Source organism: Pipistrellus kuhlii, unplaced genomic scaffold (genome assembly GCF_014108245.1).
Source record: "Pipistrellus kuhlii isolate mPipKuh1 unplaced genomic scaffold, mPipKuh1.p scaffold_m20_p_12, whole genome shotgun sequence".
NCBI lineage: Eukaryota > Metazoa > Chordata > Mammalia > Chiroptera > Vespertilionidae > Pipistrellus > Pipistrellus kuhlii.
In genome coordinates this window covers 47,395,698-47,412,140 of record NW_023425427.1, presented here as the reverse complement: position 1 = coordinate 47,412,140, position 16,443 = coordinate 47,395,698, and the positions used below count along the sequence as shown (strand labels likewise).

The following is a 16,443-nucleotide window of genomic DNA, read 5'->3' as shown; positions in this document are numbered from 1 at the left end:
CGCCACAGAGAGTAGGTAGGAGGCTTAGGTTTCCAGGCAATGGAGGAAGCCAAGCTTCCCACACACCCTGGCCAGCCTAGGCTACACTCAAGGCTACAAAGTTTCAATTATAAAAGATAAATCCCAAGAAAAATGGCGGCAGCCACAGAGCTGGAGAGAAGAGGCTAGGGTTGCACCCAGCAACAGAGGAAGCCAAGCTTTCAGCCTGCCCTGGCTGGCCTAGGCCTCCACTCCAGGCTACAAAAACTCAATTATAGAAGATACATAAAACCAAACAGAAATGGCTGCAGCCACTGAACGAGCAGAAGGCTTGGCTTCACTCCAAGCTACAAACTTTCAATTGTAGAAGATAAATAAACCCCAGATACCAGGGCCTCCACTTGGGTCACTAGGGGGCATGGCCGGCCTGTAAACTACCACAGGCCCTTCGCGCAGGCTGTCCCACACCCCAAGGGAAACCCCCACCTTGATCAGGGACACCCTTCAGGGCAAACCAGCTGGCCCCCACCCATGCACCAGGCCTCTATCCTATCTAATAAAAGAGTAATATGCAGATTGACCATCATTCCAACACACAAGATCAAGATAGCTGCCCCCATGTGGACATAAGATGGTCACCACAAGATGGCCAGCAGGGGAGGGCAGTTGGGAGGGACCAGGCCTGCAAGAAAGGGCAGTTGGGGGCAATCAAGCCTGCAGGAGAGGGCAGTTAGAGGCTGGCAGAGGAGGGAAGTTGGAGCAAACAGGCTGGTAGGGGAGCAGTTATCAATCAGGCTGGCATGGGAGTAGTTAGGGTGAAATGGTTAGTTGGACATCCATCGAGGGGTCCCAGATTGGAGATGGTGCAGGAAGAGCGAAACACTGCACAAGAGCGAAACACCCCCGCCCCCAAATCCACAAATTTTGTGCACCAGGCCTCTAGTCTATATATATAAAAGCCTAAGCAACTGTATGGCTGGCTGATCAACGGGTAGCTATGACATGCACTGACCACCAGGGGGCAGACACTCAATGCAGGAGCTGCCCCCAGTGGTCAGTGTGCTCCTACAGCCAACCTCTGTGGCCAGCCAACCTCCCACAGTCCCTCCTCCCAGCCAGCTGGCCAGCCCGGTCAGCCCTAATGGGGTCTGGGTGAGATGGCCCTGATTGCGCTGATCTGGGTATTATAAGCACACTAGAGATGATTTTAGGGACTGAGGAGGGACCTCACCCATGCACCAATTCATGCACAGGGCCTCTAGTATATCTATAAGTCATTTAAAAAGTGAAATTAATCACAATGCAAAATCTTCTAAAGATGTTATGGATTAAAAACAAACAAACAAACAAACAAAAAAAAAACAGCTAGCCTGGCCGGTGTTGGCTAAGTGGTTGAGTGTTGACCTATGAATCAGGAGGTCACAGTTCAATTCATGATCAGGGAACATGTCCATGTTGCAGGCTCCATCCCCAGTCTGGGGCATGCAGAAGGCTGCCAATCAATGATTCTCTTTCCATATTAATGTTTCTCTCTCCCCCTCTCCCTTCCTTTATGAAATAAAATAATTTTTAAAAAACAGCTAAAGAGAAAAACTGATTTTTTAAATGGAATATATTCAAATTTTTGTCTTCGCAGCTTACATATGTTCACTATTTTGAAATACAGTTGAGAACCATGAAGCAACTTATCTGTTTGAGGACAATAAATGCATTTTGAAACAAATATGCTTACAGTATACACCATCACACTATTCTTTGCCATTATCTTTTCCTCAATTTCATTTCAAACTCTGCATGTTCATAAAAAACAAAACAAAAAGAAAACCAGCAAGAGGATTTACATTTCAAATTTACCAGCTACCAAGAGAATCAGAGACAAAAGCATTCCTGTATTCGAATGCTATCACAGGAAAGCCTTTTCCACACAAGTGGTCCCTGAAAGGTCACAAAGCGGCTTTTCGGGGTTTTGAAACAGTCTAGACCCATCTTACGTGGTGGGAAATTAAAGGTCTGAAGGCAGAAACAAGAGTAGCCTGTTCAGAACAGAGGGTGCAGGGAAAGAGCTGGAGATGCAAGACACCAAAAGTAAGGAAAAGCCATTGTGGAGGATGAAACTAAATGACCTCACACTGCTTTCACTTCTGAGAGGTTACAAGCTTGTTCGTTTGATTTCTAACAGACACTACATATTGGTACCATTTCATGAGATCTTTTCATAGACGCTGTGTTGGACATCTCATGTGCCACTTCAAACACTGCTGTAGTTACTCTTGCTTCAGACCAATGAGACATCCAGAAGCATGGGGAGCTAAAACTTGCCAACGAGGCAACAGAAGCCCAAGTACAAATATCTCCCTCTATATTCCGGGTCCCACAGGAGGGTTTGAGACATTTCATACTGCTACTCAGAATGCTCTGTGGGATGGAGCAACCGGTGCTTGCAGCAGTGGCAAGCTTGATAATATTTATATGGCCTCTCCCACGGTCAGTGTTTCGCTCTTCCTGCGCCCCTACCATGTGCTTCCTGTGACTGCACTTGCACATGAATGCCTGTTGCATCAGCCTCTGCTTTGGGGAAACCCAGGGTCTGCTTCTGTTTACTTTGGGGGGAACCCAGGCTAACTCCGAGTCCACCTAAAAAGGGAAGGCAAATATTTTTTTAAAAAAGGGAGGGAAATGCCATCGGAGTCTTCCCTTGGAGTCTACACTTTTGAGCACCACCTAGGTACCAGGTGATGTGCTAGGGACGCTGCTGTGAACAGGAAGGTAGGAAAAATGAAGTGTAAGGAAGCTGTATCAGACCTGAGGGCCTACTTTAAAATACAGATGCTTAAGCCTCACTTAGCCCTGCTAATTCAATTTCTCTAGGGGCAGGCCCCAGGCATTTGCATTTTAATAAACTCTGCCTAGTGATTTTTATGCACACTAGCTTGTAAGCTTCACAAACCTTGTCTGTTTTTATCTAATTATTTGTATCATATAAGTGTTTGCCACAGAAGATGCTTACTAAATATATGCTAAATGTGTAGTGTGGGGAGGGGCAGATATACAACAAGATGGTCAGAGAATGATAGTAAAAACGACTAAACTCTATAAAATTATAATTGATAATCATGTCACTATGCAAATGAATCTATCAATAGTACAAGCACAAAGAAACAATACGAGGTACAGTTAAAAACACACAACTCTTGGTAATTTATATAATATTTTCTATATAACATTTATCCATAAAATATTATCTATCTATATTTTTCTATATATTACTTATTATATACCCAAAAGGTAATTATGTAGAAAAATTATATAAATTATATAAAAACCATATGTATATTATATAAATGTATAATATGGATATAGTTATACATCTGAGGGGATTTGATATTTTATCATAGTATGTAGCATAGTATGTGTTTATTAACATATAATAGGCATTACATAATACATGACAGATATACAGTATATTACTGTATGTTATCAATGCACATCACTACTATACATATCTATTATACTAGAGGCCTGGTGCATAAGGTTTGTGCATGGGTAAGGTCCCTAGGCCTGGCTTGTGATCAGGTCAATCTCCTCCGGATGCTGGCAGCCGGCCCCGCCCCCTGACACCACTGCAGCCCACCCTCTGTGGGTGGGGCCACCAGCTGGGAGATCAGGGTCCCACTTGCACCTGCCTCAGCCTGGTGCCGCCAGCATCCACCACCACCCACCCACCACCACCCACCCGATTCCCCATTCTCCATCCCCATTCTCCATCAGGCAATAGGAGCCTGCTGGCCAGGAGGAGGGATCAAGAGGTTGGCCATCAGGCCCCAATTGGGAGATCAGGGCCTGTAGGCTAGGGGCAGCGCCTGCATTGAACATCTGACTATTGGTGGTCAGTGACCAGTTGTGCCGCCATCTGATCAATTTGTATATTATGCTTTTATATACACTGAGTGGCCAGATTATTATGATCTCTGAATTACTTGAATCTTCATCTTTCACCAAAACACATTCACTCTCTCCATTTCCTTGCCTGCCATTCACTCCCTTAATCCAATTTGTTCCTCCACCACCTCTGCACTGAAACTGCTTCCTCTAATGTGGACAATAAACTTCCACCTGCTGCATCATAAAAATATCTTTCTGATCTTACTTCACATCCTCTCTCCACAGCAATGCTGACCACTCCCCTTTTTAAGAGATTCCTGCCCTTGATTTTCATGTCACCTGTCTGAAGAAGGCTATCTCTTCTGCTTGTCATACAACCTATGGCCCTACTTTCCCAGACTCCTCCCATCAGTACACTCCAAATATCAACAGTCTCTGAGTTCCAACCCAAGCCCTATCATGCAACCCCGTAGTTAAAATTTAAAACTCTCACTCTAAATTAAATGTCTACAAATCTATACCTTTAGCTTAGGCTTCTATCCTGACTTTCAAAACCATACAGCCAACTGTTTATGATCCATACATACATTAAACCAAGCATATCTCAAAACAAAGTTGCCAATTTCCTTCTAACATCAGCTACCACTTCCAAAAGTGAAGGACACTATCCAGTTGTCCAAAATAGAAAACTAAAAATCTACCAAGGACCCTCTCCTTGACCATCTAGTCACCACAAAGCCCTATTGGTTTCATCTCCTATATTTTTATTTTCCCATCTTCATTTCCCTAATTAGCCCCTTGCTGTAAACCCCTTGCTGTGTCCTTCTAACCCCAAATTCACATGCTAAAGCCCTACCTGCCAAGGCAACAGTTGTTGAATAAAGAAGCAATTAAAGTTAAACCAAATCACAAGAGCAGAGCCCTATTCCAGGAGGACTGATATCCTTACAGGAATGAACAATTAAGAGCTCACCCTTTCTCTCTCCTATGTGAGGACATAAGCAAAGGAAGATAGATAGCCCTTGCTAGGATTCAAATCAGCCAACATCCTGACCTTGGACTTCCTAGTCTATAGAACTGCAAGAAAAAAATGCTGTTGATTAAGCCACCCAGTCTATGATATTTTCTTACGGCAGTCCTAGCTGTCTAAGACATCCCTCCTCATTTCCTGCCCCCTAAGGGTTACCCTGTTCTAAACCCTCCTCCACTCTACCATCAGAATAACCACCGCACACAAACTAGCAGGGCCCCTCTCTGCTCAAAGGTCTCCAATAGCATGCTATTACCCAGAACTGTGGTCGGCAAACTGCGGCTCGAGACACGTGGCAATTTGGCCCCTTGAGTGTGGCTCCTCCACAAAATACCACAGCCTGGGCAAGTCTAATTTGAAGAGGTGGCGTTAGAAGAAGTTTAAAAAATTTGGCTCTCAAAAGAAATTTCAATCATTGTACTGTTGGTGACTAATGAGTTTGCGGACCACTGGCCTAGAAGATAAAATGCGAACTCAACTGTAGGCCTTATCTCCTATACCTTGACCCTTCAACAATACTCAACACCTTCTCGTTTTCTGAGTGGGCCATGCTGCCCTGCTTCTCATGTGTCTGTGCCTGGGCACACGCTGTTCCTGCAGCCAGAATGCCTCCCAGTCTCTGGTGTGGACCAGGCCAACTCCTATTCAGCCTTCACACATCTGAACTCATACCCTCCTTTCCTTAATGTGCCCTTTAAATACAGCAAAGCATTCACCTTACTGTATTGTAATCATTTATTTGCATGTCTGTAAGCCCCTTGAGGTCACGGAATGCAACTTTTCATTTATGTATTCCACAGGGTCTGCCATATAATAAATGTTCATTACTTGTGTCCTACATGAGTAAATGGGAAAGTGACAGAGTGGCAGATACAGAGTATTTAATGATTCATTTTTATAATAAATGATATTAGTAGTAGTTGTACATTAGTATGATCCAATCATATGAGAGCAACACACCCCTTTGATATGATAAAGTATAAGTGCACACCCACCCAGCTCCTTTATGTAAGACCCACTGAAGTGATAAATGATGCATTAAATTTTTTTACTGTCCTTACCTCCTTCAGCAGTTCAACACTACGCTCCAGAAGGTGAATTAACAACGTGCATTCCCCAGTGATCTTCAAGCTGACTTCACAGACACACAGCAGCTGCAGGGTCAGCTGGGCAAGCTGAATTTTCCAGAAACCAGGGTGACGTGAAAGGCTTAAATATACTTCCTCGATAAACAGCATCGCTTCTGTTGTCTGCATCAAATCCTTTATCTGTTTTAACAAGTCGTTATATATCATTACAATAAAGTACCAACCAAAGAATAATTTTAAACTACACAATAAATGTCAAATACATTTGCCTTAAAACTTATACGGTCTTAAGGAGATGCATAAATGTACAGAACTCAGAGGGGATTAAACTGTACATCTCTGCCTTTTCCTTCTGTCACTATGGTACACAAAACAATTGCTCCTGTTTTTATTACTGCTGCCTGGCACCAATTGTTTTCATTTATTTTTCTAACTTCTCTGATTGCAGATCTAAGACAAATTACATGACAGTGCCAACATCTAAAGGAATTTAAAGTTGGTTTTGGGTTCTTCAAATGAACTCTCCTTTCTACAACTGCAACATAATTGCCTGATGGTAAAGGGCTAGCATGTTATTCTAATTCACTATAAGTCCTTCATCTGCAAGGTATTTGCTCAGAGCACCTTAACTGAGGGCATCATTTCCACTCTCAGCAGGCAGGAGGAAAGACCATGTTCACATGGCAGGGTATCTTCTCCACAGGCTAATGGATTAGATGGGAAAGACATGGATGCTCCTGAAAAATCTCAATTCAATTCAAGGCCAGCTGTTCTGATTACAATTCTGGAGTCGGCACTAAGGATATGGTCCTGCTAGCAGACACACTGGCATTTCCCAGAGATTAGATTACAAACAATGAACCATCTGCTTCGATCAGGAGCCTGTGTCTGTTAAATTCATCAACAGGAAAGCCTACAGTTGACCAGCTATACCTTTTACCAGTCATTACCACCCCAAGTTATACAGAGAGAAAAAAATTAATTCCTAGCAAACAAGAGAAAAAGAGATATAGCCAAAACTGGTTTGGCTCAGTGGATAGAGCGTTGGTCTGCGGACTCAAGGGTCCCAGGTTTGATTCTGGTCAAGGGCATGTACCTTGGTTGCAGGCATATCCCCAGTAGGGAGTGTGCAGGAGGCAGCTGATCGATGTTTCTCATCGATGTTTCTAACTCTTTATCCCTCTCTCTTCCTCTCTGTAAAAAAATCAATAAAAACATATTAATAATAAAATAAAAAATATTTAAAAAAAAGAAAGAAAGAAAGATATTAGATCAAGGGGGAGGAGATAGTCCAAAAATACCAAGTTATAAAAAAAATAAATGTAAAAGGTTCAGTAAATTATTTTGCTCTTTTGTAAATATAGAGTGGAAGCGGTAAAAGGCCACCAAGAAAAGGAAGAGATTTAAAATTAAGTAAAGCCTTATGTCTGACATTTCCTTAAATGCATTTTTTTGGTGCATAACTGAAATTTTCCATAATAAAAAAGTTTTATTAAAGGCTCTCTAATCTTTATCATTACCACAATTCTTAACAAGAACAATTTTGAAGTAGAAATAGATCATGTATTATACAATGGTAACATGTGTGATGACAAGAGCCACAATGATAAAGAAAGAACTGCTAGGACCAAAGTCAACAGTCAAGTTTAAGACAGGTAAGTCCCAATAAAGAAAATATAAATTGAAGGGCAGCTGGCAGGAGAAGAAAAGGCAATAGGAGTTCCACTGACCGCCCTCTGATCACAGGGCGGTAGGGTGGCATGGCTATTTCTAAAAAACTTTTAATGAATGCGATTCTATTCAGGTACTCAGTACTGTATTCAGCACTAAGAGGAACATTTCATAGTAACACAATCTGAGAGCCAATAAACTAGAGAATTCCTGCCATAGGACAGTGAAGCCAGGAAACCATTTCATATGGAGAAGTATGAAATTGATGAAGGAAAGAAAGGAAGAAGAGATGGAAAGGAGCGGGGGGAAAAGAAGGCAGAGAAAAACAACGTAGGATGCAGATAGACTTTTGAAAAAGCTTGTTTTTTTTTCAGAGAAGAATTGTGACTAATGAGTAAAGTCTTGGGAAAATGCAGGTAAATTAGAAGTACTTGCTAAAAAGAATGAAGGAAAGAGAGGAGGGAGGGAAGGGAGAGTTTCCTTGCAAAATAGTTTTTTAAAGAATATAAGAAATGCCTGTAATCAGTGGGAACATGGATTACATTGCTGTGTTCAGATTCCTCATTCTAAAAAGCCAACACGTTCAGTGATTAAATATGCTTATGCTGCTAGTTCAATTTGTTTCAAATGGTGTATCCCCCACTTTTTTTCTCTTACCTATCTCAACTATATTATCAAGTTGCATATTCCCAGAAATATTCCAGAGCTCACTTTGATAAGTATTTAGGCTTGTCCATAAAGGCTCGTGAAGATGAAGACAAACCTCTATTCCAGAGCAGAGAGCAGGGTAACGCTAGTAAGGTGTGGCAGAGTGTACCCTAGTTCAAGATGCTCACCACATTGCTGTATTGCCCACACAGAACAAAAGCTTGGGAAAAGCCACAGGAGAATTCATGTTAATTCCCTTTTCTCTACCTTGATTACAGAAAGACCAATTTCTGAGTCACAAAGGCAAGAGTCACTCTCATCATTCCTTGCTAACATAGCTTTAAACAGGTCATCTGTGACCACAAGTGATCATTTTGAAAAATATTCCCTTCATCCGCTAAGCAGCATGGTGCTCAGATTCTAGGCAACGGACAAACCCGGATGATGGTACGGGATGGCCTGACAAATGAACCACTCCATTAAATCACAGCACACTGGCAACTGCAGTTTTTGGTGTGCGTGTGTGTGTGTGTGTGTGTGTGTGTGTGTGTGTGTGTGTTTTAATCTGCTGTTATAGAGATATTAGCTCAGATTTATCTCTCCCTTGAACTCCCTAGGCATTTTATCCATACCACCTCTGTTATACATCTTTCATCCACCCACTTTGAATTATGAAAATTTATATACTTGGTTTAACTCCCTTACTAGACCCTGGGCTTCTCAAAAGCAAGACCCGTCAGGGCCTCGCACATGTCGTAAGGGGACACATGGAAACGGAAACCGAGCCAGCACGCAGCCGGTCAGCCCTGGGTCCCAGGCTCTGCCCGCCCCGAGATACACCTTTTTCCAATTTGCACAAAGAGATCTTTTTTCTTTTCTTTTTTTCTGATAACTCACTTAGTCTCTTGCACAAGGAGAAATTCAACTCGATTCTTTTTTCCTGAGAAGCCTTTCTTAAGCAAAGGAAAGTTTTCACTCCTACTAATCCGAACATGGAGTGTGCTGATTTACATATCTGTGAATTTAGTTAACATTGTATGCATCGGTGTTAAATCTGGATTTGGTTCCTTCATCCTTTCCAAAAGCCTGCAAGCTTTCTCGGAGCCAGGACTGTGCCCGAGTTTGCCAAGTCACAGGGGCTCTACTTTACACGTGACAGAGCCAGCCAGCACGCACTGGTGCTCCGAGGGCAGGAGGAAAGGCCTTACCTGCAAACACGGGACCATGTCGCAACACAGCTGAAGGATCTGCTGCTCCAGCACCGATGGCTGCTCTTCGTCATGAAGAACCCGGGGTTGAAGGAGGACCTTCAGCAGGGCTAGTCTGAGTTTGGCATATTCTTGCAACTGGGATGGTTCACAATAGAGATACCAGAGAAATGGTGCCATTATCTGGACGCATGAAGCTTCCGACCTGCAAATCATGTGACACAAAAGCCAGTCACGGAGTATCAAGCAAACAAGCATCCGAGTGTCACCTATTAGCTCATGACCCATCATGAACTGTGTTAGCAGGTGTTCACTACTTTTCATGATTCTTCTGCTCAAGGACCTACCAAACAGTGCCTTGTGCGCTGGAGAAATTGACAGCACCCTAGAACAGCATCTACCTAGTACATCTCACCCTAGAATAGCATCTGTATGGCACACTAGAACAGCATCTGTATCTCACATTACATCTCCAGCATCTGTCTTTGGTGAACAGCAGACTCAGCTGAGAACCTTTCAAGAATTATAGATGTCAAGACCCATTTTCTAGGAATAAAATTCAGGTATGCACATTCAGAAAAACTCTGTACATGAGGTTCTATATAAAACAAAGCCACAGAGACAACATAAGAAGATTATAAGTTAATATTTACTTGTGAACAGGGTGTGCAACTAACTGCGCCTTATGCCTTTAAGGTAATTTGATCCTCACTACAAACTTATAAAAATATATTATATCCCAATTATGCAGAAACTAAGGCAGAGAGAGGTGAAGTGACCTGCCAAGTCCCTCCTCGCGAGCTATTCCTATGAAGAGGAGGAAGGCAAACATTACCAATCTTTTGTATCTTTAGATTTCAATATACCCTGAGTAGCCAGATTATTATGATCTCTGAACGCATAATAATCTGGCCACTCAGTGTACTTCTCTTAAGTACCTCATTTATTTGTTATCAAAGATACTATAAATCATGCATCTGATCAGTTTCCCCCTTTACACTGGCTGATAGAAAGCTCAGGGCAAATAGGTGGTTGATCTCCAGCAAAAGTCTAGAATACCTGTGGTATTCATTTGAGATACAAATACACTGAGTGGCCAGATTATTATGCATTCAGAGATCATAATAATCTAGCCACTCAGTGTATATCCCAATAACTCCAAGTCCAAAGTTACTAAAATGCCAAAATGACCTTTCAAATGTAAAATTTCATCATGTCATTAACTAGCTTGAAAGAGTTTACCCTTAAAATATGTAGTCCCGTTCACAAACCTCCATAATTTTGCCGCTGCTTATCTTTCCGGCCTCCTTTCTGGCTCTTCTCCCCTCTCCCCTGAATCCCTCCTCTAGTCATCCAGGCTTCTTTCTCCCTTTCCATTCCCGCTGCCTGTAATTCTGTCCCCTTCCTCCCTTTCCTGTTCCTTCTTTTGCCTAATTTCTATCGTCTTTCAGTTCTCTCCTTTAAAATGACTTCCTGAGGGCCTTCCCTGATACCTATCCTGGGTCGGAGCCTTATTATATGCTTCCAAAGGACAATGACTTTATTGTCGTTATAATTCAATATCTTCATCCCTTGCCAGACTATAAGCTAAATGAGGGCATGCACCATGGGTTTCTGTTTACTTCTGTATAACCAACCAATAACTGTACACAGCAGGCCTTCAAAGAGATGCTCGCTCAGTCGATCATTAAATTAACTGATTCAGTTACACTAAATTTAGAGTAGTTTTACAATTTGCATATACCAATTAAAATGTTAATGTTTTTCATATTTATTATACATAAAAAAGTATTATATATAAAGATAAACCAGGCAGTATCTATTCTTCAGAAGCATAGACTCTAACAGGGGCAATCAGCTTTGTTCCTGAACGTGAGTATAGAAAGTGAAAATCGCCAAAAGAAAGGTATGCTGCATGAAGGAAATGCTATTCGAATTATGATTGACAATGTGACTTTATAACATAGATTCCACAGCAGTGTGATTTCAAAACACCACTCACAATAATAATCTTCAGTTATCAAATTGATAAGATTTAATTCATTTATTTATTCGCTTTGCAAAATGTACCGAATACCATACCATTCACTCTTCTATGTGCTAGAAACAAAAACAGATTAAGATGCTTGCTCTAATGGAACTCAGAGTCTGGAGGTTAATTTTTTTTTCCTCAAGAGCAAAAATACTTATACAATCTAAAAAAACAAAACAAAAAACAAAAAAAACCCTCAAAGGGCCTTTTTTGAGGTAATAATTATTACTGAAACATATTTCTTTATCAAACCATCCACTTTAGGAAACTAAAAGCAGCTTCGTAGATCAAGCAAGCAGATGATGGATTATGAGTTAGACTACAAAGCGCAGGTTTCCAGAAAAGAGATTTAAGAAACATTGTCTCCCCATTTCTCTCTAACAATGTGTCCCCACGGAATAAATACTCTCCAGGTGTCAAGAACATCCACGAATAGCTTATCAGTTTTCTCCCACTTTGAGATGCTGAAGGTGAAATGCAAGGTTCATATACAAAAACATATTTCCAAGATGCTGTTACTATTTGACATCAGAAGCACAATGTTGCACTTTCTTAAGGACAATATACTATTATGCATTTAAAACTCTCCTTGGCTTAATCCGTTCCGATTTTATATATTGCATGACCGATGTGGTATGTAATAATTAACTATCACTTTAGTACATATGTATGAAATTACCAGGGCTTAAGGAGAAAAGGGAAATAATAAAACCTAACCTGAAATCCCAAACTGATTAAGAATGTTTAAAAATGTAATCGAGTATCTCTACATATATGTCTTTAATCTTTCTGTTTACCACGAAGGAAGAAGGGGTGGGGAAAGGCCTGAAAGGAGAGTCAAAATCTGAGGCTTCCAGCCAACTCCACCATTAACTTGCCATGTGACCTGAGCAAGTCATTTAATATCCCTCAGCTCCCTCCGCTGGAAAGTAAGTTAGACTCCAGTATCCTGGTCCAGGGACCCTGACATCAATGTCCATTTATGCATTTGTCAGTTCCATGAAGGTGAAGTTTTTAACACCACAAGGCCTTCTACTAGTATAAATGAATGCAGAACTTAATTATAAAATAACGCCCCCACCCTGCTGGTGGCTCAGTTGGTTGAGGCACCACCCCATACATGGAAAGGTCGTGGGTCTGATTTCCAGTCCGGGCACATACTGAGGTTGTGGTTCAATCCCTGGTTGGGGCACGTGTGAGAGGCAACTGATCAATGTTTCACTCTCACATTTATGTTTCTCTCTCCCTCCCAGATCCCTTTCTCTAAAATCAATAAAGCATGTCCTTGTGTGAATATTAATATTAATAAATATATATATATGTATATATGGTTTCCCTACATAAAATGTATATACACACTTTGAGTAATTATAAAGGCAGTGTTTACCATATATATATATATATATATATATATATATATATACACACACACACATATGTTATATCTTCTAAATATATTACGTATGGAGTATCAAAGCTTTATACACTATTTTACATTATTGCTAGGAAAAAGTAATTGACTTATGTTAATTGTTTAACACAACTATTATAATGATTTATCATTAGCCCAGCTGGTGTGACTCAGTGATTAAGTGCCAATCTATGAACCAGTTCTATTCTGTCAGGGCTTGATCACAGAGGGGGTCATGCAGGAGGCAGCTGATCAATGATTCTCATCATTGATGTTTCTATTTCTCTCTCCCTTCTTCTATGAAATCAATAAAAATGTTTTTTTAAATGATTTATCATTTAAGAAATTTAAAAGTTGTAGTAGTTTACTGAATATTTCTAATCAACTTTCGTAAATAACCAATGCTTAACTCCTTTAATAATAGCTGTTCTCATATTTACTATCTGAACAATGAAGAAATACAGGAGGCCCTAGCTGGTTTGGCTCAGTGGATAAAGCGTCAGCCTGTAGACTGAAAGGTCCTGGGTTTGATTCCAATCAAGGGCATATACCTTGGTTGTGGGCACATCCCCAATGGGAGGTGTGCAGGATGTAGCTGATCAATTTTTTTTTCTCATCGATGTTTCTAGCTCTCTACCTCTCTCTCTTCCTCTTTGTAAAAAATCAATAAAATATATATTTTAAGAAAAAAATATGGGAGGTTTTTGTTTTACTCTTAAAAATATTAAACTACAGCTGAAAACGGTTTGGCTCAATGGATAAAGCGTCAGCCTGCGGACTGAAGGGCCCCAGGTTCAATTCCAGTCAAGGACATGTGCCTTGGTTGTGGGCACATCCCCAGGGGGGGCGGTGTTCAGGAGACAGCTGGTTGGTGTTTGTCTCTTCGATGTTTCTAACTCTATCTCTCTCCCTTCCTCTCTGTGAAAAATCAATAAAATATATTTTAAAAAATATTAAACTATATACTCTCAAAGACTTTTCTTCAGGAGAAGACACTGTAGTCAAAGCAGCTTAAAAAAAGGAAAAGCCGAGTTTAAAATTAGCATACGCCAGTCCATGGCCCTCGCTTATTTCACTTTACATTACCGTTCAGGGCATTGCTGGAAAAAAGCTGTCAGCTGCTGCAGAAGCACGGGCCAGCAATCAGGTCTGTGCTCAAGCACAGTGATCAAAGGCTGAGGATGATTTCTGAAAAACACAGGAAGTCACATTGGAAACTATCATTTCAGGACTACACATTCTTAATATCCAAATATAGCAGAAAAGGAAAAAAAAAAAAAAGCCAATGCCATCTAGAGATTTTTTTGCAGAATTCATAACTGCCACAAACTCTCATTTGTTGCATTGCTGCACAGTTGGCTCATTAGAACTGACATGTTTTTTCCTTTAAGCTGTTATTGCAGAAAAAGAGAATGAACCTGGAGAGTCTGAGAGACCCGAATCTGAGAACAGACTCTCTGCCACTTAACAGCTCTCTGACCGACCAAGCTCCTGATCCAGCAGCCATCTCCTCTCCATCCCTGATGCCGGCACTCCTGAAAGTCATGTCTCCCCTCCTGCTCTCTCTTTACAAACCTGGAAGGTTCCATGTTCTCTAACATCGCCCCAACTCCTAAGCACCGTCTCTCCTTCTCCATTCCCCTCCCCCACCATTCCTCTCAGTGCAGGGCACCGAGTTCCCCCAGGATTTTTAAGAGGAAGAAGAAAATGTTTCTCCCATCTCAAACAACACACTGTTTAAACTGAAAATGTTGGAGATTTCTCTTGAATGAGGATAAATCTTTTCCTTTGGGCTATGTGCATGTAGATACCTAGAAATATATATAAACATATACATCATATTTACATTTATATCATAAAATCTGAAACCTGAAGTATTCTTAAGGGGAAAAAATCACAAGTAAGTTATTTTAAATAGTTCAAAAAGTCTAATAGAAACTGTAAATTCATTATATTTTTTAACTATGAAGCATTACACCACATTTTAGTTATTATGGATGTGGCTTCTTTCTCCAAAAATGTGTTTTAAATAAAACGTAAATGCTGTCCTGGCCAGTGTTGCTCAGTGGTTAGAGCATCGGCCCGAACACCAAAGGATCTGGGGTTTGATTCCTGGTCTAGGGCACAGACCTAGGTTGCAGGTTTGATCTCCAGCCCAGTTGGGGTGTCTGTAGGAGGCAACCAATTGGTGTGCCTCTCTCACATTAATGTTTCTCTCTCTCTTCCTCTCTTTATCTCTCTTCCACTCTCTCTAAAAATCAATGGGGGAAAAAAATGTCCTTAGTGAGGATTAACAACAAAAAATGTAAAAGTCATTATAAATTCAAAAGTTCAAAAATACAGAAGTGTCCATTTAAAAAAAAAAAAAAAAAAAAAAAAAAAAAAAAAGGAAGGAGTAGACTAGTTACCAAAATGATTTAAGAATGTGTGATCATCTCACCAGCAATATCAGTATCACCTGGGAACTTATCGGAAATGTAAATAATTCTCAGCTCCAGCCCAGACACAACAGCCCCCCAGGGGTTCTGATGCACTGCCATGAAGCACTGGTTCTTAACCCTGGTCTGCAAGTCAAGGTCATCCGTGGAGCTCTTTACTAAGCACCAATGTCTAGGTCTCTGTTACACTGAGGCTGCTAGGCGTGGAGCCCAGGCATGAGGAATTGTTAAAAAACTCCTCCAGCTTTTCTCATGTGCTGCCTGAGTTGATAACCGCTGCAAGTGAACCACCACAGACGAGGGGGGTTGTTAGGAGTTAGAAAGTTTTCTGAGTTTTTTGTTTTCTCTTACACAGGAAAGCATGTCACTTCCATCACATTGAAACACTCGCCTTAAACACCTCTCTGACACTACCACACAGTTTCTGGGAATTATAACACCATCTCTCTCTTTTCACCTCACCCTCACCTAATCTATCACACACTAACTTCACTGGCTGGCTGCAGGTTTTGCTAAAGCACGGGCTATTTCTGACTGATCAGATTACTGCCATTATAAGGGATCACTCCAAGCTATTTTTTTTTATGCCAAAACTCAAATCATATAAAAATCACTTTTCCAAATTCCAACCTCTTTGGCAATTATAATAAACCTACCTAGAACTTGCTTCTACTATGACTGTCACAGATATTAAGTAACAAATGTAACAAATCCAAAAAGCGTCTCAGGTACATAAGCATCATAGCCCAAACTTCTTAGATTAAGAGTTCAATAGGTCATACTCAAGGAAACATCAGTAAAAAGATCAGAACAGAACCGCCATTATTTCATCTATGGGTTTTCCTTCTGACAAGCACCATACTGAAATGAGGAGCATCAGATATAACTACCACCAATGCGCCAGTTAGTGGGGGCATTTATAACTATTTAAAAAGAAAATCCAACATGTCACCACATAGTTTTTGGGTGATTATAAAGCACTGAAGTGTTTTTAATAATACTCTTCTGAGTCATTCGTTACCTCTTCCCAATCCTCAACCCCTAACAATGTGAAGG

The 16,443-nt window shown here is 40.9% G+C and overlaps 1 protein-coding gene across 1 annotated transcript in view; it reads right to left on the bottom strand.

Annotated features, from left to right (window-relative positions):
• FOCAD (focadhesin) overlaps positions 1 to 16,443 on the bottom strand; it is a 262,856-nt gene that overhangs the window by 179,206 nt on the left and 67,207 nt on the right. The window contains exons 6-8 of the mRNA XM_036434175.2: positions 14,036 to 14,137; positions 9,507 to 9,711; positions 5,953 to 6,159 (exon numbers count right to left, since the gene is read on the bottom strand). Of these exons, the coding sequence (XP_036290068.1) occupies positions 5,953 to 6,159; positions 9,507 to 9,711; positions 14,036 to 14,137 (514 nt within the window). The remainder of the gene's footprint in view (positions 1 to 5,952; positions 6,160 to 9,506; positions 9,712 to 14,035; positions 14,138 to 16,443) is intronic.